General features: G+C 37.6%; 1 protein-coding gene across 2 annotated transcripts in view; it reads left to right on the forward strand.

The window, feature by feature from the left end:
• The window catches only part of SNTG1 (syntrophin gamma 1), a 357236-nt gene that overhangs the window by 162611 nt on the left and 171583 nt on the right, over positions 1–23042 (forward strand). For both annotated transcript variants that reach the window (XM_063326848.1, XM_063326847.1), the window contains exon 2: positions 22617–22671. In XM_063326848.1, the coding sequence (XP_063182918.1) occupies positions 22645–22671 (27 nt within the window). In that variant the 5' untranslated portion in view covers positions 22617–22644. The remainder of the gene's footprint in view (positions 1–22616; positions 22672–23042) is intronic.

The raw sequence follows: 23042 nt of genomic DNA on the forward strand, positions 1-23042 counted from the left end.
TGAAAGGATCCACCATCATTTTACATTTGCTTTAGAGCACTGGAGTGTGTCTGAATGCTCTATTGTGGCTGCAGTCTCTCTTTTCAGATACAGCAGCCTCTCGCGATCCTGTAACAAAAGTGGCAAGTATTTCAAATAAGAGTCTTTGGCACAGCTGATGCTTCTCTCTCATTCCACTTTGGTTGTCTGATGTATAGGTCTGGATGATTACTTTCTTCATATAGGTTTATTCCTTAAATCTCAGTTCTCCTTCTTATTGGCAGAGATAATACCTTTGTCTCCATCTTTTACACTTTCATTTATAAAAAGACAGTTTTCCTTTTGTGATGGACCAGTGGTTGAGAGAAAGGCGGAGCTAATGCCCCGAGACCGATCTCAGATGGCATCTCATGTAAGTTTTTCAGTATCTGACACCATTTATCTCAAAACTGGTGGATAATTTGAAGTAGAATTTATTCTGTGAAATGAAGGTTAAATTCTGAAATGGAGACAGGAATGCAAAAGTTACATTCACAGTTTGATACCGGTATGTCCTAATTTCTCAAAAAATGCTATCAAAAAAAGTGCCACCTAACCAACAAGGCAGCCAGTCCCAGCTGTCCTTCTGACATGGTGAAACTCCAAGGAGCTGCAGCAAAGAACAAAAAGTACTCTGGGTTCAGCTCTCAGCTGTTTTGGTGTAGACTGAAAGTTGTGCCGATACTCTGATAGACTCGATGTAGTTTCATTATTGCTGTAGATGAGAACGTCACTCAGCCCAGCCAAAATCGCATGTGCGCATCTGCATTGTAGTGCTACAAAAGGGTATATCCTATTACCCCCAGAAAGTATCTCCTTTGAGAGCCATAATCCAATTTTTAGCCCACCTAAAGTCTTCAGATAAGCTAAAACTGACATGGAAAAATGCAACAATTCTGCCATCTTGCTGAAACTATGTTTTACTGTATCACGACCTTTTGTCCTGATAGGACACCATGAAGGCCAGCAGCTCCCTGGGGTCAGGAGCAGCAGAGCCGGCTGGGACAGCAGGACAGGGGCTGGCAGCCTGTCCCACCTCCCCAGCCAGGAGCAGGGCAGTCGGGGGGGCACAGGGGCAGCCCCAGCCCTGGGCATGGGGCACCTCTCTGGGGATGGGGCCAGGCCAAGGCTGGGCTAGGAGGCGGGTCCAGCGGTGGGCCCAGCTCAGTGGGGCCTGTGGCCAGGAAGGGCTGGGCTGTGGGGAGCTGGAGACCGTCCCTGCTGTGGTCTCGCTGGGGCAGGGACTGATGGCCCCGGGGGGCTGAAATGGGGACCAGGGACTTGGGCAGGGTGGGGGTGAAGGAGCACTGAGGGAGCTGGGCAGGGACAGTCAGGGCTGGCAGTGCTCTCGGGGCCGTGACAATGTTTGTATTATCTGTGAAGATGAAATTCGTTGGAACTTTATTTATTTAAGCCTCGCACATGGGAGAGCATTTTTATTTTTCTCTATCTGAAAAGAAGCACTTTTAAATGAAATGAATGGATTGAAGATGATATTTTGGCATGCTATAGCTGTAGCTAGGGTTATACATATATATGACTGGAAAAGAGGTTTTCTATTTATTTTTTTATTGAGTAAGGAAGGAGAAGCTAACAGTTTACAGTTTCTTACAGGCAGCATAAAGAAAAATTCATTCAGCAAGAAAACTGTGTGCAAACATATATTCTTATATGTTCTGGTTGGGTCCTAGTACCTGGAATAAAATGGATCCATCTGTTGAGTCTTTCCAGCTTGTGCTCTCTCCCTGTGCACCCTCTTAGGTAATGTGGGAAGGGGGAATGTAGCCAAGAGGAAAGGGACAGCCTCAGTGGGAAATGTGAGTGGTGGTTCTATCCTGTGCCTTGGTGTGGCCCTCTGTCATCCCACTTTAAATGCTACATTTTGCATCCAGCTCTGGAGTCCCCAACATAAGAAGGACATGGACCTGTTGGTGTGAGTCCAGAGGAGGCCACAAAGATGATCAGAGGGCTGGAGCACCTCTCCTGTGAAGACAGGCTGAGAGTTGGGGTTGTTCAGTCTGGAGAAGAGAAGGCTCTGGGGAGACCTTATAGTATCTAAATGGGACCTAGAGGAAAGATGGGGAGGGACTCTTTATCAGGGAATGTAGTGATAGAACGATGGGTAATGGTTTAACTGAAAGGGGGTAGATTTAGATTACACATTAGGAAGAAGTTCTTTACAGTGAGGGTTGTGAGACACTGGAACAGGTTGCCCCGGGGAGTTGTGGATGCCCCATCCTTGGAGGTGTTCAAGGCCAGGTTGGATGGGGCTTTGAGTAACCTAGTCTAGTGGGAGATGTCCCTGCCCATGGCAGGGGGGTTGGAACTAGATGATCTTTAAGGTTCTTTCAAACCTGAACCATTCTATGATTCTTCCACCTGCTTATTTTGAACATGTTCTCTTCGAACATATGAATTTGGGAGCGTGAAAAGGAGGTCGTTGTTGGGCTGATGCAGAACTTGGTATTAAGCTCTGGATCACCAGGCATCCTGAGCTGTCTATGTGCCAGGGAGAGCCAAATGAGAGCCACCAATCCCATGGTTTGTGGCCATTTTCTTTTTCACCCCAACTTTATTATTAAAACCCAGATGACTGAATGGATTTTCATGAATAAAACAGTGAACTGAACCTGAACCAAATCCTGCTGTGCTTAATTTGCTTTACTGATTCCCCTTTATCTGCAGCAGATAAAAGTGAATAGATTATTTTTAATCTTAAATGAGCTATTTGACTGATAGTTGCAGAGCTGGTGACCTTTTGCTTTTGGTTAGGGGATTGTGAGTTAACATTATGACACTGAAAGCTACAGTAAATTATCTTTTTTATCTGTTTCTGATACGCATCAAAATGTGTTGCTCATTCTAATGTTATGTAGTGTGACTATTTTCTGAGATACTTTTTAGGATGTCGGGTAATGGTAGGACTAGAGGGAATGGATTAAAACTAGAGATGGGTCAATTCAGACTGGGCGTTAGGAAGAAGTTCTTCACCATGAGGGTGGTGAGGCACTGGAACAGGTTGCCCAGAGAGGTGGTGGAAGCTCCATCCCTGGAAGTTTTTAAGGCCAGGCTGGATGGGGCTCTGAGCAACCTGATCTAGTGGGAGATGTTCCCCCCCCATGGCAGGGGGGTTGGAACTAGATGATCTTTAAGGTCCCTTCCAATCCTAACAATTCCATGATTCTATGATTCTACTTCTGCACCTACTTTTCATGACTTTTGGCATTTGGATTTTGAGGTAAATGTTACATGTGGATAGGAGTTTCTATTTATTGATTTGGAATTTATTTAGTGAAGGAACAGTGGACAGAAAAAGGAAGATATTCTTCTATAGCATATTAACTGCGATTGGAGCTCTTCACTCACTGAAACCCACAGCAGAAACTGCAAAAATGTTTTAAATAATACATTAATTTCCATGGTAAACTGTATATATTGACCTTTTTACTTAAGTTTTCTTTCCATAATCGGCTTTATTATCAAGAGAATCCTTCAGAAAACTCTGTGATGTTTCTCACTGGCTTTTGCAAAATGCTTTTAATATATGAGAGCTATATATATTTTACATATATATATTTTTTTTTTCAATTCATGTACCATACCTACCTTTAGGAGGCAGTTTCAGAGTCTGAATGGTCTTGCAGCACTTAATTTCATCACAGATTGCCAGGGTAAGACACAGTAAGTAGGTACCTTCTGAATGTGACTGACATTGATTGTTCTTTTCACCTGAGGATCAGGAAGAGGCAGTGAGACCTTGTACTGCTTATTGGTGTAGAGCAGAAGTGTGGATCTGTAACACACTGACATGTTTAACATTTCAGCAGTTCAAGTCTGCTCTCTGGAATTGTAATTCTGCTTCAGCAAACTAGTCCTGACACGGTTTTGTGAAATGCGAAAGGAGAGGTGGTGGAGAAAAAAGGAAGGCGTATTAGTCAGTGCTCTAATTTAATGGCCCTCAAAGTAGCACCTGTTTCTAAGATGCTTTGTTCTATATTTTAGAACAGTATCTCTGAACATTTCTGCCTGGAGGATTACAGAGCACAGAGTATAGGGGGGTAAAGCCTCACTTTATTCCTGACTTAAGAAGCATGAGGGCAATTTCTCAAACCTGTTGCGTTGCTTAAACCACAATCAGCTTACTGCGTCATTTATCAGTATAATAGGTGAGGGACAGTTAGCTGCTAAGCATTACCAGGTTTATTATGCATTCTTTTCAAAGAAAAGTTGTAGTAAATGAAGAATTTGGCAAAGTGCTTGAATTCAAATTGAGCTAATATGAATGGATTGCACATTTATTTAAGCAATGATGTCATATAAAAAAAAAATACCTATGAGCAATAGGTTTCATCCTGGACACAGCTCATCCATCAAATGAGCTGCATATTGAGAAATATGTTCTTTTAATGACTTTACACAGCAGACTGCATCTTGCAGGTTTTCTTCCTTTTCTGAAGCAAAACTTTTCAGTATTTTACAGGGCAAATTTCAAACTTCTTCCTACTTGTATTTGCTCAAACTTAGGGTGCATCACTCTGGAAGTGTATAAATTAAATATGTTTAATTTTTTTTCTTTCCTTAGGATGTGGGAAACACACTCAGCTCTATTATTCCACTGTCATTTTGTTTTGTGATTTTGAACAACCCTCTGGTTTTGGGAGATGATTCTTGTATCTGGAAGATTAAAGGGAAGAAAAAATGGAATAATGTTATAATGTTTAGGCAGCTCTTTGAATATATTAGATTAAGTGACCTACAATGGTCCAAAAATTGATAAATGTGGTGCATCATCTTCAGAATTTAGAAATGAAACTATAGGACTTGAACTTAGAGCATTACAGCAAATTCTTTCAGTCCAAGTTTTTCAATATTTGTGTACTGTGAGATATTTCTAATAATGTAATCTAAGAATGGATGCTCTTAAACCTTACCAAGTATGCCACATTCAGCTTTTTTACATAACTTTGTGATAAATAGTAGGAATTTGAATTTAGGAGGAACTCCAGCAGAAACTGAAACCAAGACCTAATATGACTTGTAAAAAGATAAGGAGTGAGATGTGAAAATTTAAAAAGATTAATAAGGATACTATCAGCAGGTTGTGGAGGTGGTAAGTTGGCACAAGCAAAAAGACTAGAAGTGAAAAGGGTGAGTGAGTGCAGATTTTATGTATTTATTATTATTTGTCAGCTCCTAGATATTTTTAGCTCTATGGAAATCAGTGCAATTCATGACTGTTTCCCCAAGGAACTTAAGATCAAACTTAATATAGAAAACATCGTTCAGTCACACATAATACACAAATTAGTTTCAGCTTCATCATGGTCCAAATATCTTGGATGAAAAAATAATCAATTAAAGTAGTATGTTTGGGGTTTTGTTGTTCTTATTGTTTATTTTTTTAAATGGCCTCTGCTGAAAATTTAAGTCAAGGAAAGGAGATCGTAAAATATATGCTACATGATTAACTTAATTGAAGCCCAAAGGAATTACGGTTTTGAAGCATGTGGTCTTTTACAAAAGCCTGAAAATTACTGCAATCACTACAAGTGATTGCACCCACAGCAGTAAAAGCTAGTCAAGTATCTCATGACCTGGAATTCATGCGCTTGGTTTTTTTTTGGTTGTTGAGTTCCCTTAAAACAAAGCATAAAAGAAGAAAACAAAACAAAGAAACAAAAAAAAAGGAAAGCATAAAATGTAGTTTCTAGATAACCACTTTTAAAGCTGTTAAATGTTAGATTTTGAAATATAGTTTCTCTTGTATCAGTGGGGTTCAGGACCAACTGAGTGACGGCCAAAGCAGTTAGGCTACTTTAATGGAGTCCAGGACCAACCGAGTGACAGCTAAAGCAGTTAGACTAGTTTTTATTGCTTTTAAAGTACTTTGTTCCATATTGATGGACTCAGTGTTGTACTATGCAGCCTTGTAAATATGAAAGTTCCCTCCCTGAGACTTTCCAGTAATTGTTATAATAGTGTATGTCAGGGTTTTTACTTGATATTGCTCATGTAGACTATTTCAGATTCCTTAAATTCCAAGGATTTGTTGTTATTCTACAAAGATGTCATCTGATATCTTTATATCATGCACTGGTAATATTTATTTTTTATGATATGATAAAAATTGTAATTTTCAAATATTACCATCAAGTTTAGAAGTCCTGTTGAATCTATTACTTCTGGAAGTTAGCTAATCCCAAAATAATTTTAGCATCATAATTTTTTTACACATTGGGAGAAGAAAATTCAACTTCAGTCTTAGTAGATGTGAAGGCTTAGTTCAGCAAGATATTTAAATCTGTTTCTAACTTTAAACGTGAGTATTTCTAAGTGCTAGATTCAGTAAGCTTTTTCTTGGCAAAGAAAGAATGAAAGGAAGGAAGAAAGAAGGAAGGAAAGAAAGAAAGGAAGAAACCCCTTTGCTAAATCCTTGACTTAAAAAGTGAACAGAATGTAATAAAATGTTGTCCCTTTATCTACTTCCTCAGACAATGTTGTGAAGCCTTGAAATATTCCATCAGATATTGTTATGCTTAGATAAAGATGTATTAATTTGTATTACTGTATCTTCAAACTTTTAAGTATTGATTTTGAGACTTTATTTTGATCTCATCAGAGCTTTATCCTAGTGTGATTCTATCAGTTACATAGAATTATCCCTGACTGAAAGTTTAGATCACTCTTTTGAAAGCCATAATGGTTTATTAGGCAGTTTTGGAATTTGAACCCATATGCTAAACAGCAGAAGGGACAGTTACAAATCCTGTGTTGTCAATTACAGTGGAAAGGAGATTTCGAAGTGGAAGATCATAGCTCTGGAACGACATGAGGAAAACCCCTATGTCCCGCTCACTCCTGCTTGTTTTACAATAGGTATTGCACTAACTTTCCCCTAAGAGTGAAGTAGAGAGTTATAGGTCTCCAATGATGAATACCAGAAATGGGAACAAAAACTACAGGCATGACCTGGTAAATTCTTCCAAGTCTGAGAGGTTTTTAATTCCAGAGTATAGAACTAGGAATAGGCCTACACTGTAGAGTTTTTGTCAAAGTATCTAAATGAACAGACAGATTATACTTGTCTTTGTTGTTTCAGTTTTGAAGTTTCTGAACAAGAGACTTGAAGTTTGTGGGGCAAACACAAACTGTGGGGCAAAAAGAAAAGAGTTTTACCATGTAAACATTTTGAAAGTCCCAATGGTCTGTGAATAACTACCCCATGTTCTTATTCTCTACAACTTGAATCCCAAGCAACAGAATTTTGTTCTCTGAATAGAAGTTGTTTCTTTACTACTGTGTTTTTTCCCAACCATGACCTACCTGGTCTACTGCTGTGTGGAAATGGTGTTGGGTGAACGTGTCTCAGGGACACCACAGCTGCTTCCCCAGGAAATACAGAAAGTTGATCAGAAGCCATAGAAGAACAGGCTTCTAGATGGAGTGGTGGGAGATATGCATAGGCAGTGAAGGTGATCTGATAAGCTTGACAGCCTAACACATTTTTGCATTGGCTATTGCAAGGTTGGTATCTTGAGGGTTTTCAGGGACAGAGGAATTCCTAAGGCAGCTGCATGTTGTCAAATATACTGAAAGAGACTGAAAAATCCCATGATGCTGGAACTCTGTCTGGGAAGTGACTTCTGTTTTAGCTGGTTATTGAGACTTTGTAATGATGGGATAGGCAACTGAGTTCTTTGACTGAACATGGCACTGTGCTGTGTACACTGATGCTATTATTTTTATTATCAGAGAAATATTTTTTACATTATTATTTGTGCCCATATAGAAGGATCCCACAAAAACAGGCCACAGACATTGTCTTTGTCCCTTTTGAAGACAAGCAGTATAGTCTAGCTAAGTGTAATTTGGAAACCTGAGAGAGCACATACACTCCAGTCTTCTGTTCGGAAAGGTCTGAAGATACAAGCTTTGTCTTCCTGCCCTGTTCCCATGAAGGACAACAAAAAAGTTCATTGGACTGGGAAATCTAAGCCATTTTTGAGGAGTTCACTGCTGCTCTAGGGTCCTCTTAAAAATCTTATACATAACGCTGCTCTCAAGCCTGGAGCAGGACTGGTCTGTTCACAAACGGATAAGAAGAACTCCTGATTCCATATGTAATAAATAATTCATTGAAGAAAGCTTGCTAAATGTTGTGTTTGTTTATTGAACAGAAGGGTTTAGTAGTAGAATGTAATGATTGTCAGAGCAAGCCAGATAGGCAGTTATTTATAGGCTATTCTGGTGCTTTTACTAGAGAATACTGATCAGAACTGAAGTTTACTGCAAAGTTCAGACAGAAAAGAGACTGGTTTGTAGTGTGTTTTCCTTTCTCCTTTTATTTTTTTAAGCTGAACTTAAAAAGAGGGACTATAAAGGAAAAATCCAGTACTTGTCTGTTTCAGACTTTGTGAAGACAGTTATCCCAATCCCTGCAAGGACTGGCATGATCAGTGTCATGACCCCATCACACTATAAGGGTTTTGTTTTGGAAAGCGGAAAAAACAGTTTCACAATAATTTTAGGTACACCAGTATCAAGAAGGTAGTGCCTACTGTTTTCTCAAACATTACACAGCAGTTATGTCAGCAGATTGATTGTCAATTGATTTTCTCCAAGACAGTCTCTTTTAAAAGTCATAGGAGATAGAAGATTATGTGACTGCATATGTTAAGGACATTTCTTTTTTATCTTTTAAACTATTAATGTGTCATCTCTAAAGAAATAAAATTTAGTAATGAAAGTTTTTTATCCTGTGTTTTTAACAGATGTGTCCTCTTTCTTCTTTTTCTGCCACCATCCAAAAGATGTCCTCGGTGGATATTTACTAGTTGTCAGTCCTTACATGGACCCCAGGTCATGTCCTTATGATCTTTCCCAAATCATGCTCATATTCAAGTGGTAGGTTACAATTTCTCATAGCAATACTTTTGGACTCTCACGATATTTTATAGGTTGACTGTTAATAATTGTTAAAACTGCTGCCTGAAAACTGCTACTTTTACAGAGGGAATGCAATACTTGGAAAAAAAAGCAACATAACCTCTTGACTGGTTTAAACAGCAAGAAACGTAAATATTTGCCATTGAGTGAAACATTATTTTAAACAGGCTGATGGCTGTTAAAACCATCAAGAAATACAAGAACCTGGAAGCTGTGCTGTTGTTTTCGAAGGAGAAGCATTTCCCAAAGAGTGAAACATTCTCTAATATCTTATTTAGCATTCTAGCTTTCACTTCTTTCTAAATCATACTCAGTCAATTATGCTTTATGAAGAATTCTTTTAAAATATGATCAAATGTCACAGGCACAAGTCTGGAACAACACGTCTGAAGCTAGAACCATCACAAAGGATTCCCACTAAATATCAGTATTTACACTTCAGACACTGTTTTTTTCTGATGTAGTTTCAAGCTCAGATAAAGCTGATTGATACCAGGGTTTCCTAGGCTAACTTGCACTTTGACATGTTTATTAACTGGCAAAAGAACTTATATTTTGGGGACTCTGGGCAGCAGACTCCTTGACATCAAGTTTACAGAACTTCAACTAAGCCATCATTTCACATTGTCTTGTATTGTCTTGTACGTATTCTGTATATGTCTCAGATTTAACTTGTCTGCCATTTACTCTCAATATGTCCTTGCAGCTTATCCTGATGGCATTGCTGTCACTTACACTGAAAGTAAGAGGCCAGTCTTTTCCCTGGGCTATGTGGACGTCAACAGTTTCTAAAAATAATCATGTATTTTGTTCTGCTGCATGATCTTAATTTAGCTGAGCTTCCTGCCTTAATCATTCCTTTGTGACAGGTTTGCCAAATCCCAGATCCTCAAACGCAGTCGTACAGCCCCACAACACCCATATTAATTTCCTGCATCAGTGTGTTGTGCTAACATTGACTTAATTTGCTTTAATTCAGTGTGTCACTGGACTTCTATACAGAGCTTGTTCTCTTTACTTGAGAACAAGTAAAGGTACTCTCCCTTTCACTTGAATATTTCTAAAATGATTAAGAATTCTTATAAGTAATTGTCATTCAGGTGGTACCCAAAACTGCACTTAAGTAATTGTTTTCAGTAGGCATGTCACAAGCAATGAACTTTGATAGTTCTGGTAATGTTGTGAAAAGTTTTAAAATACAGCAGTTAGCATAACCATGTGACTGAAGATGTAAGGAAAGCATCTCTTAATCCATCTCTCTCTTCTCAACGTTACTGCTCATAGTCATCTTAGCCCTAAGATTTACATTAATTCTCTTTCTCAAAGTTTAATCTTTTGTTTCCCAGGTCTGCTGAGGGTAGAGGGGGGAAAAAACCCCAAAATGTAAAGAAGTTAGGTTCTTTTGCATACCTAAAATGCTTTCCCTTCAGCTTACCAGTCGTAGTTAGAATATGGAATATTATTGATGAAAAAAAATTACAAAGTTTATCTTAGTACATGTGGTTTTGGTCAAGCTGACTTTTGTATAAGAACAGTTTTGGAAAATAATACGTATTATGAAAATAATATGCAAATGATTTTTTTAAGATCATGTTTCCATCCTCCCCTCCTTCACATCTTTTTCTTTCCTTGCCCTTCGTGTCAACAGTCTCTTCCTTCACCTCTCATGTTTTTCTCTCACCCTTTTTATGCTTTTTCCTCTTTTATTGGTCTTCTCAGACTGGCACCATCTTACATTTATTAACACAACCACACTTCGTGGATTGTTCAGGGAATTTTCTTTCCTACTTCCATTACCTTGGGCGAAAAAGTATGCTGAAAAAGAAAGAATCCTGTACCTCCCTCTAGTTCCATATCCCCACAGGGTGAGGGGATGGAGTCTTTAAACTATAACCTTTCTATTCCCTGAAATAGATTTTAAAGTGAATAAAGGAATTGTGACCTGAACTCTGTCCTCTCCCCTATTCTCTTGACTGAGAGTCTTGGGAAGTAAAAAGGAAGAGCAAAACTCCTGCTTTGCGTCAGTGACTGTGTCTGAAGTGCAGAAATCCTTTAGTCCTGTTTAGTGTACCAATATAGATGTACACCTACTATACCTGTGAGTTTTGGAGACCTCAATGGAATTTTTTAAACTTGAGTCCCATTTGATTTCAAGACTTATGTTTAAAATCTTTCAGGTAAGTTAAAAGTTAGAAAGTACTTGAATGAAGCAACTTATGCAAACTTAAGCCATCATATTTTTTGTCATATTTTCGTGTATACTCTATGACTCAGTTTCAGTTACACAATCATAATCTGAATTTTCCACTGGAATGCACTTTAAAGAAAAAGTTCATGTAAAAAGTAACCCATAATGGGGTATCTTCTGGTACTGTCATGGGTAGGCTTGGAATCTTTAGAGCTGTCATTTGAGCCAGTGTACCAGCTGTAATGTTCTGCCAATTTTTGTGAGCTTCCAAAAGGTGAAGATCCTAGTTTATGTTTATCATTATCAATGAAACAGGCTTCTGGCATTGAGGGTAGTAGCATAAGGCAGCCTACATCCATGGTATTTAACTGCCTTATCCTCTGAAGCAGGGTGGCTGTGAGAAAATTGCCTACTGAGAATGATCCTTATACTCACTCCCGAATCATGTAGCCTGTTATTCTGGAGAGTATTTGTTGGCATGGACTAAATCCATATCGGTGTCCATACTAACAGCTTAACTATATACACAATAAATTTGTTGACATTGATTAATGTTAGTATTCTGTACAGTAAGACAGGTGTAACGCTACCATGCCCGTGGAATTTCGATCTGATTTTTGAGGTACATTTCTGTGGAGGCAAGCGTTCTGTGGTGGTTACAAACCTTCATTTTCACTTTCCTGAAGGGTGTCTCCTTCTTCCTCATCTGTCAACTTGCCCATGGCCCAAAATCTTCTTCAGTTTGGCCTACTCTAACTCTTTTCCGCTGATCTACCAAGTTTCAGATTCCCTTCCACATTCTTCTCATTCTATTCCTGGTAACACTTTTTCAACATGACTTCAGCATCTTCCAGTCTTCTTGGCTGTACAGTTCAAATTTTCATCATCTTCTCTCATCTACATGTAGTGGTTCTCATATACATTTAGTGGAACATGAAAGACAGTCATAGAAGGAGTTATTGATATTAGTCCCACTCATTTTATAGATTGCATCATGGGTGTGTCCAAGACAGACAAAGAAAAATTTCTTACGACTTTCAGTTTTTGGCATCCTGGCTCTCAATGAGCTCAAGAACACATCAAGTAAAATGTAAACTGAGTAGCAGTCAATTAGGTAGAAAATGAGGGAACCAAAATGAGTAATTCCCCCGAGGTGACTGATTAAATAGGGATGGCACCTATAGCTGTCCACCCACATCTGCCCTGCACAGGTATCGTTGTGGCAGATCAGTGTTCCCGGACCAGCACATTTTACCACTACCCAGCGTTTGTCTGAACCAGCCTCAGTTTTTAAAAGTGGACCAGGCTGTAGTTGGTGTTTCTTTGCAACTTAACTGCTATTACCCCTATGACAGGACTAACAACCTGCAGGAGAGGGCGGTATGGACAGCTGGGACGACTGTTTACTGTCCCAGTCCAATCCGTCCCCTCACAGATAGATTTTCAGTGAGGGGTGCTGCTCTGAGAGGGATATTTTCTGATTAGCTTTAAGTGTTTCTTGCTGGCTACTTAACTTTGTTTATTTTAATTTTACAGTACTTTAAGTGCTGTGTTTTCCTACGTGGCATATTTTGCATATCTCAAGTTCACTTTTTATACATTTTGACAATGCACTACTGCAGGAACAGTTTGACAATAAATAAACTTGACTTGATGATATTACAACAGTACTGCTACAAATTCCTGCTTTCTGGATTCCAGAGGAGTTAAAGAGGCTTTTGCAGCAATCATATAAATACTCAAGTGGAAGATCTAATTATGTTCATTAATTTTGAGACAAGTTATTGGTGTTTGTTTTCCATAAGTACTGGATTCTTCTATATAGAAGTATCTGCTCTGAAAAATAAGAAATGTGGTGAAGACTATGCAAACCATGACCATGATATCTCTGATGATAGTTCATGCATTTCATTTCCTAGTTCATGCATAGTATTATTCCACCTTCCTTCATTAGCAACCATTTGAAATAGGTTACTTTTTTTTTTTTTCTTAACCTGAGGAAAAGTAATGTTTAATGGTAGCTTTTCTAAGTGATTTTGCAGATAAGGCAATACCATAGCAGCAACTGCAATAAACCTTCGGTGCTCTCTATGACATAGCTATGCTGTCCCAGAGATGCCAAACAAATGCACAGTTTTTAATGGTGACCACTGGAAGTGTGTGCATGCTTGTCATAGGAATTCTTCTTAGACAGGAAGGTCACTGTTGATTACAGGACGTGGTAAAAGAAGCTAAATTGCACAGGAGACTTCAGTCTAAAGCTGTCAACTGGTCACTTAATCACGTTAGTTTATCAGTCAGTTTTTCAAATTATTCCTTGTTTTGGTTTGATTTGGTTTTTTTTGTTTTGTGGTGGGTTTTTTTGTTTGTTTCATTTTTTTGGTGATTAACTTGGTTATTTATGGAAAATATGTAAATTCATACCTTAGAAAAGGAAGAAAAAAAAGCCATGAAGAAAATCAGTGACATTCAAGGATCAGTGACCTGACACAATAAACAACACAGTTTGTCTAAGCTGCAGTGCAACACAGAGATGCTCTAGTCCACTGTAAGTAAGAAATCTGGGGTCATGCTCCTATATACTCAAATTTTTCTTGTTCTCTGGTGTTTCACCTAGGTGATTCTCATACCAGAGTGTAGTCATTTAAGTTCAGTGTCTCAGCGAAGAGTGTTCATTTAATGAAAAAAAGTATACCTGGTTTCTTCTCTTCTGCCAGCTTGCACTGACTCCATGTTATCTCACAGCTGCTCAAGCTGCCCATCTTTGTAGGTAGCTTCCAGGCATATTCCCCAAACCTTTTTACACCTGCTAGCCCAATTCCATTTCTAAGTTATCAGCAAGGAAACTGGCTAGTAGTTGCAAAAAAACAGTGATGACGGTAATTAGAAAGCAAGCTCCAACTCAAATATTAATATCAAAATCAAACACTGAAAGTTAAATGAAGCCAGTTTTTAAATTGGGCTGCTGTGATTTTTGTTGCTGTCTTGGTGGAAAGGACTGATAAAATCTAGTGTCTGTCACTGCTGCATTTGACACCCTATCCCGACAAGGTATCCAGTTCTGTCTGAACCAGTTAGGAGTTTGTGCTCCAAATCCAGAACAAAACTTGTATTCACACCTATGGACATAACAGGAAAGCAACTTAAAACACTGCCACTGCTCTATTTCAAATAAATTACAAATTTATTACATTGTGATTTATAACTTGGTAATATAAAATTAACAGACAGTGTTTTGACTTTGTGAATGTAGAATAGGAATATTCTTTTTAATAATATGAATAATTTCATAAAAACAAATTATGAAGTAGAATTAAAATGTTTTCACCTTACTCTGCTAATTTCAATCGCATCAAAATGAGGCAAGGTCAAAATCAAATATTGTTTTGTTTATGAATTTTCAACTGAAAGTTGGATATTTCTTTTTTGGTCCTGGGGCAATTTAAAATGAACCGTAATTTTGTTTTCATTGAAGTTAGTGAACTTCTGAATTTCACTGAGATTAGATTTTGTCATTTCTTTCGGTTATGCTTATCTTGTTAATTCAAGGTCTATCAAGACATGCTAGAATCTTTCAAATACAGATTTTTCAAATTTCACCATAAATGATTATTTTTCCATTAAAACCTTCAACTTTGGACCTGACGTGCATATATACAGGTATAAATAAATTTATCTGTTATTTATACAGGATCTGAAAATCTCAAATAAATATGTGGTATTATACTATTTCCATTTACAGAAAGTCAAAGCATACCAGAATAAAATTATCTTTTTTTTAAATGGCTTGCCATGTTGCTGTACTTAGGAATTACAGCACTTGTTGTCTTTTAAATGACATTGTAATACTGTTCCATTTTGGGGAATTAAAGGGAAAATTATTAATGGATTACACTGTCCACACTCATGTAATCATTAGCATGTAAAAATGTCCTTTTATGCCAAGTGGATACAGACATTTAATGAATTTCTGAAAGGATGAGACTGTCTAAGAATTCTTAAAGTCAATGTATTTCATTGGTTTTTTCCATATATTTTTTGCCAAAATTGTAAATGCTTTTGTACCATTATCCTGTAATACACACATCCAAAACACTGCCTAAAGACCATGGCAGACTAGAGTATCAACAGTGGTTAATTTTAAAGAATTTTTTTTTACATCAATAAGGCTATACTTGCTACAGAATTGGAGGGATAGTCCTGTTATCAGTGTGGAAATATAAATTATGTGCTGCTGTTGCATGGATGGTTTTTGAGTCTGATTCTGAAATAGGATTAGCAAGGATTATGTGACTGAGTTTTGTGAAAACAGAATCCAGTTCCTAAAGAAATACATTTAGCCCAAACAATTTTACTATTTTACTAAAAATTTCTATTTTACTACTCCCTTATTATATAGGCTACATACATTTTCTTAATCTGTGGATATAAAAAAGTAAAAAATATTTGGTACACTTATTCAATTTTGTGGTTATACTGATTTTTTGTACTTCCCTATCTGTGAATCAGTTTATCTTAGTTTGCATCGATCCAACTTGTTTCACTCACACAGGAAAAATTTGCAAACTTTTGTGATTATTTAAATATATATAAATTTAGTTATTAGCACATGATTCTGAAGTCTAGTTTCTCTGACACGTTACGTGTGTTTTATTATATTAGCTGTTGAATAAATATCCTAAATTGAGAGTAAGACAAAACTTATATTAAACTATGACCTTGTCATTAAGTGTTATTTTACCTGCTTGTTAATTTGAAAAAGCATGCTCAGTATTTGAAGCATTCCTGTCTTTAGCTTACTTTAGTATCCAAGCAGTTCCCAAGAACCTTGCAAATTAAAGTGTCCTGAGTTTTGCAACCATTAATTTATTTCCTTACCTCCTTTAGGAGATTGGCACAATGCTTTTTTTTTTTTTTAAAAAAAAACAACAACAACAAAAAACAAACCAAAAAAACACAACAACAACTTAAGGGAAATCAAAAGATGAATATGATGTGGAAAGGCTGCCTCTAAACTATTAGCATTAGGTATTCCAGAGGCATGAAATTCATATTTGACTGGGAAACAATTGCCTTGGCAAAGGAATGCCGGTCTGTCTTTTATAAGGAAATTCTGTGCTGATAGATAATAGAGAGAAAAAATAGACTGCAGTGCCAGTCAAACTTCTGTTTGTCTTTGATACAAAGCACTGTTATTCAGGCAGAACTGAGAAATGGTCTAAATCATGACACATAGAATATAATTATATTGGGACACATATAGTGAATCACCAAAAGGTAACACTAGAAAAGTGAGAGATCAGACACAAGGTTATTTTTTTCTAACAACATTCCAGGCTTTGACCTGAAGTCAAACTTTCCTGATCCAGTTTGCCATGGAGCATTTCACATAAAGACATTCAGTGGCAGCCCATTGGTATTTAACCTCACCGTTTTCAGATGATTCTCCTGTAATACTGCTTCTTCCCTCTGAAAGACTGTTTTGCATTGTTTTTTTTCATTTTACCTTTTCCATCAGTTTGCTTTTGCCAGGCCAGAACAGACCAGGTTGCTCATTCATTCATTTTCTGGATGTTTGTTCTGGGGGGGCACTAGATAATTGTTAGTGCAAACAGTACTGGATAAATAAAGAAAAGCCCAAGATATGTTCATTCAGTTAATACTGCCTTGTGGCTCACCAATTCTTGAAAATATTGATGTTTATACAGCAAATCGTTAATTGGGCTTGCTGATTAAAAATGCTTGCAACTAAAATAATAAATTATGACCGGTGGGTAAATATCATTCTTGTTTTAACCAAGGTAAAATTAATTAAACATTAAAAACCTTGTTAGCTCCTAATTGCCAACTTCAACTCTTTTGAAGCAGGAGCTTTGCTAAGAGCTGGACATTTTATTAAAAAGCTTTGTCAGGTGATTATTTTCCTCATTGCCAAAGAAGCGTACAGCTTTGCCGAGTTCAAAGTTCACCTCAGTCCTCAAACTGTCAGGTAGATTGAAGTACATGCAGCTTAGGGGCCGTCACCTTTATGAGCATCCTTCAACTCAAATTAATTCATTAAAGCTCTAATTCAGTGCAAGGGATATATAGGTCCCCCTTAATGATTGAACTCTATGAAGGAACTCATTGAGAAATTTTTCACCAGATGAGTCCAATGTTGCTATCATTAAATTGTTAAAATCGTTATGTTAACTGAACATAAGTAACTCATTATTCAAACAAAATATAATTCAAGGGTGCTGGAAAGCAGTAACTGAATAGGATTTTATTAATCTGTGGTTGCTAAACTGCTCCTTTGATTTACTGTGCTGTCTGCATGCCTCTGACCACTATTCCAGTACTAAACACCGTGTGGCCAGCTGGATGGAATGGAGACACCTTCATGGAATTTGCATTTAAAGAAATACCTCTTTTTTCCCAAAAATATTTTTCTTTCCCTTAAAGCACAAAGGACCAGCTATGCTATATGTAAGGATAATTTCTAAGCCTTTTTTCCCCTACTTCCAATAGAGATGGTTTTGTTTATTTTTTTTTTAATTATTGCTAAAAAAAACCCCTTACAGACTTACAAATGTGTATGTTTAATTTCCTAAAACACAAAAATGACAGCTATTATTTCCTTCAGACACCTCCAAAATGTAGAGCACAAAAGGCGTTGGTAAGAATGGAGGCAGGAGAAGGACTTGAAAAGGCAAATATTCAGTTTAGTAGTGAACGAGGGCCACAAATGATCAGAGGGAAGGAACTTCTCCTATGAAAACAGGCTGAGAGAGTTGGGGTTGTCCAGCCTGGAGAAGAGAAGGCTCCGGCAAGACCTTATTGCAGCCTTCCAGTACTTGAAGGGGACCTACAGGAAAGATGGGGACAAACTTTGTAGCAAGATCTGTTGTGATAGGACAAGGGGTAATGGCTTTAAACTAAAAGAGGGAAGATTTAGAATAGATATAAGTAAGAAATTTTTTACAATGAGGGTGGTGAGACACTGGCACAGGTTGCCCAGAGAGGTGGTAGATTCCCCATCCCTGTGAACATTCAAGGTCAGGTTGGACGGGGCTCTGAGCGACCTGATTTAGTTGAAGATGTTCCTGCTCATTACAGGGGACTTGGACTAGATGACCTTTAAAGGTCCCTTCCAACCCAAACTATTCTATGATTCTATGATTCTAACTACTGTCACAATTCATTGCAGATCTGATATTTGTACCTTTGAAACATGGTTTTAGTCTGTTTCCCAGTTAGCAATTCAGACAGTTCTCAGACAGTAAGAATTTCTTGTGACCTATTTCCAGCAAGTAAGAAGTATACAAGCTGCAGTAATATCATATGCTAAATTAAATTTTGTTTGATAATACATCATTTCTCCATGAACCTGTTATTTGTGTATACAATATTGCATTCTTAATTTGCACCAGTAACCTTGCGAGTGAAGTTTTTCCTGCTACTGCTTCAGTAGTACTGAAGTACTGAAGTACTACCACAAGTAGTAACTTGTGGTATCCCCAACACTTTAAAAAGTGTCTTTTATTACTATCGTGTGCACATGAAATTTTCTTTTTGTTCGCTATCTTATTTTGTTAAGTATGCTGGAGTGTGTAGTCATGGAAGTACTTTGTGAGATTATATCTATTAAACCATTGGAATATGACCTGATTTATTGTAAGAAGATCAGGGCATAGCTCAAGTGCTCAGTGCATTATCCTAAATGAAGCTTTGTCTCTGAGGGCTGCCATGGCCTTCAACTTTACCAGTATGTTTTAGCCATTGATTTCCCTTTAGAACATAAATGCTGTAATAATACTGCTCGGTAAATGTTTCTTCAGTATTGAATAACTGCTTCTTCTGTCAAGGGGATGTCAAATTCTGTTCCCAACCTGTCTGTCATGTGTTACTTCCTTTACATCTATCAGCAGAGATGAGCTAAATAAGTTTGGTAACTCAGTTTTGAAGGAAGTGCAGGTTGAAAATAAAGTCGAAAGTTTCAAACTTTTCGAGGTTTACTTGTTCACATATCTTTGATTGCAATGGGTCCCAGCCCTTCCAGAGAAAACCTGACTGCTGTTGCAGCCATTCTTCCACTCTGAATAACGCCTTCTGCTCATGCCTCCTCGTGTGCTTGCACACCCTACTCTATCCTGACACTGTTGCTCTTCCCTCTTCACCTCATCCTTCAAAGCCGCAGGCAGCTCCTTTCTCACCTTCTGGAGCACAGTTTGTTGTTTGTTTGGTTTTTTGTTTTTTGTTTTTTTTTCCAAAGCAACCTAAGGGTGGGGAGGGAGAGAGAAAAATCAAATACTGAGGCTGAAGGGGGCTGTGGGCTGGTAACCAGTGGGCTGTCTAGGTGAGAATGAATGGAGCCCCTAGGAGAGCTGGAAAGATGCTCAGGTGAAAGTGGCTGTGAGTTGAAGGTAAGGGGATTGCAGAGGTTAGCTGGAAGCTGAACAGGATGTGACTCAGCTCTGGGTGTCACAGCTTATCATTTTAGAAATGTTTTATTTTTTAAATTACTAGCGTTTATATTTTCTGACTTTTTTTCATGTATTACAAGAGGAGACAAGTACTAATCATTGGGGCATTTTCCCAGCATAAGATCATAAAATTTCTGCGTGATGCATGATATGTATTCCTGTAATTTAATCATCTAGAGTGTTCATTCGGGGTGTAAATGCTGGAAACAATGATGTTTCTGAGCTGATTTACGAGGTAATGCACTTTGTAATCAAACCTTCTATGTGCTGTTTCTAAAATATCAAGTGTTATAAAATTGCTGATAGACAGAAAAAGAACATTGAAAATGGGCTTAAATTCTCAGTGCGCAGCTGCGGATGAGAATCGGTAGGAAATAGAGTGATACAGAAGCAACGGCAGCTATATCGCAAAGTTTAGTAACAGAGTTGTTGAATGTCTGGGAAACAGGTGCACTCATTGCATTGAGTATGATTTTGTGTTGAGAGTTATGTAGTTCCAGATTTACATTTTGGACAATATTTTAATAGTAAAAGCTCTTGTCACAGATCATGAAAAATTGCCTGAACCACCTTTCCCAGAGGAAATTCTATGTGTAACCTTTCTGGGGGAACAGAGAAGTTATTTCAGTAGAAAATGGATGTCAGGAGAGTATTGGTTGTATATTTTAGTTTACTTATTTGTAATTTACCACGTAGGGGAAAAAAGGAAGTGTCACCAAGGTGATCGGGCAGGTAGCTTCACCAATTAGCAACAGGTAATGGGAGGCGATTATTATAGTCTGGGGACTGTCTCTCTGAAGGCCGAGGGCTCTGTTTGCCATGACAGCCCTCAAGACGTGGGACAGAGAACTATGGCTCCTGCCTTTCAGAAATAATATCACCCAAAGCATTAAGCATGTTGGAGGTAATGGCAGTGGTGTTTAAAATGCTGGGATTTGTTTTTTAAAGGGGTTTTAAATAAAAGCATTTCAAGAAGGGATTTAAAGGGTTTTTCAGTAAAGAAGTTGGTATTCATGCAAAGTTTCATACTTCTAAGATTGATAAATTATTATCTGAGTGAAATTAGAAGCTATTTTAGGTCATGAGTTGTATATACAATAAGCTATGATGCTGGGAAGCCTAGTGTTCTTGGCTTTTCTTCTATGTGATAATAGAGATATGTCTGAAATAAGTAAATAAATGCATAATACATAAAAACAACAAAAGGGAGAAAATGGAGTAATACTGAGTTGTGGAAATGACCTGGATTAGATAGGATTTAGATGAAAGAGTAGCTATAAAAGAACCAAAGAGGAATTGTCATTGACTGTGGAACCAAAGTTGCCCAAACCCAAATTTTGCAGAACTTTTATTAATGAGGCAGAACAAAACACAAATGAATTCACTTTTGACTGCAGGAGTTACTGACCTGATATAATCAAGGCCCAAGAAAGGATAGCACTGTGCAGTACTTCAGTTTATATTTTAAAGATACATGTGTTTATAGTTCCAGAAGGCTAAAAAGTCCTCAGAATACTTTGCTAAGGTGAGTAAAACCTCTTTCCCACTGCAGCTTACTCAGCACCTGGAAAGAGAGTTCATAAAAAATACAGGGGAACATACTTCATTGCACAATGACTGTCCCACCAGAGAGAAAAGTCTTCAAGATTGTAATAGTGACCTTGTTTTTTATGAGCACTTCGAGAGCAGAATTACAGATATAGATCTTTATTGGATCCTGGTGCACTTGTAAAGCTCATAAGGAAGGAATGATTGTGGGTCCCTTTTGAAATCCTGCTTTGTAACCTAGCCCATTTAGGCTAGCTTTGCTAGACATTAGTCTAGAGCACAGGATGTGAACCAGGCAGAGCTCAGTAAATACAGAACATTAACCTCATATGTGTATGTGTGCTTGGGTTAATAAAACTGCATCCAGGGTAGCAAAAGAAATTAAGATATTTTATTAAGAGGTTTTATTATTATTATTAGGACTTAGATTTTTGTCCTGTGTGAGGCCTAGTTTTTTAATTTTATTTTAAAGTTAGGCTAATGGGGCACTTTTGTGTTGGAGCTTTGAGTACTGTATTTATACGAATAATTGTGAGAACATAGTTAATACAGAACAGCAATAAAATGCTTGATGGAGAGGATTTTGTTACAGATTACGTTTCTCCAGCCATTGAAGAAAATGACTGTTTTGCCCAGGAAGTGTTTCCTGGGAATGTTGTTGGCTGATGCATGACTATTTCTGTTGCAGAACCAGCAGCAGGACACTGTTGTTATCCTCTGGTAACAGCCTGTTCCAGTGGCTTTATCTCATAAATAAATGAATGCATAAGTGTGCATTGGGGTGAATACACTTTAGGTAAAGGCCAGGCAAAGTAATAATCACAGGATTTGGTGTGACATTTTGCCAGCACTCACACATATTCCTGACTTTTCTAACATTTGTTTTTCCAACTCATAAATATTTCTGCAAAGTAGGCACACTGTTAAATGACACTGAGATTATGTATGTTAATAAAATGTGAGACAAAATGTGTTGATGCATGATGGTTTTTAATTAGGGGAGAAAAGAAAAAAAAACACAACAGTCTTTTAGAAGAGAGAAGGTATTCTGGAGAGCAAAACTTAATTGTCTCCATTTCTGTTACTTCCCAGTATGCTCTTTTGGAAAAAAAAAAACCAACCAAACAAACAAATACCCCACAAAAAAAGAAATTTACACGTGCAATAAGAAAAGTAAGTTTGAATGCCCTGTGGAAGGCAGGAAGTTGTGGGAACATAAGCATTCCTTTGATTATGTTCAGTGAAACTGGGTTGTGTACTTTGTAAGAACCAGGAACAACTTCTAAGACCTTACACTTCCTAATCCTGTTGCAACTTCGATCGTTTCCCTTTTTAAGCAATGACTATAACTGGACCTAACAAAGAGAAGTGCAATTGCTCAGCTCAGACAGATAACTTTTATGTTTTGTAATATCTTTTTCATTCTAATGAAATCTTTCTCTCCATTTTAGAAAAATATCACTTGCTGTGTCATAGCACATGGATTTCAGGACCACCTGTGAAGAGGTAGGATCAGATATTTTTTCTTTTCAAACAATAGTAGAATCAAAATCAATGAACTTTTAATCCTTTTTATATGCAAAATCATTTTGTTATCCCTTTTTTTCTAAAATGAGAGGAATTATATAATCAAATATAAGTTATTCAGCTGATCGCTTTATGATGGCAGACAGACTTCGTAGTAGAAGATGAAAGAGGTGTATTCATCACAAGCCAGGTGTATTCATCACTAGCCCTCACCTCTGTCGTTCCAATTTACCTCTTTAGGCACAACGTAGGTGCAGGTAGCTGTGTTTCGTGTGAGCTTTGCTCTTAGTGAAGTGTTTATATCTGAAAGCCTGTACATGAAGAAAAACATCAGTGGAGCCAGAAATCTG

The sequence above is a fragment of the Chroicocephalus ridibundus genome, chromosome 2, assembly GCF_963924245.1.
Source record: "Chroicocephalus ridibundus chromosome 2, bChrRid1.1, whole genome shotgun sequence".
In the NCBI taxonomy this organism is placed as follows: domain Eukaryota; kingdom Metazoa; phylum Chordata; class Aves; order Charadriiformes; family Laridae; genus Chroicocephalus; species Chroicocephalus ridibundus.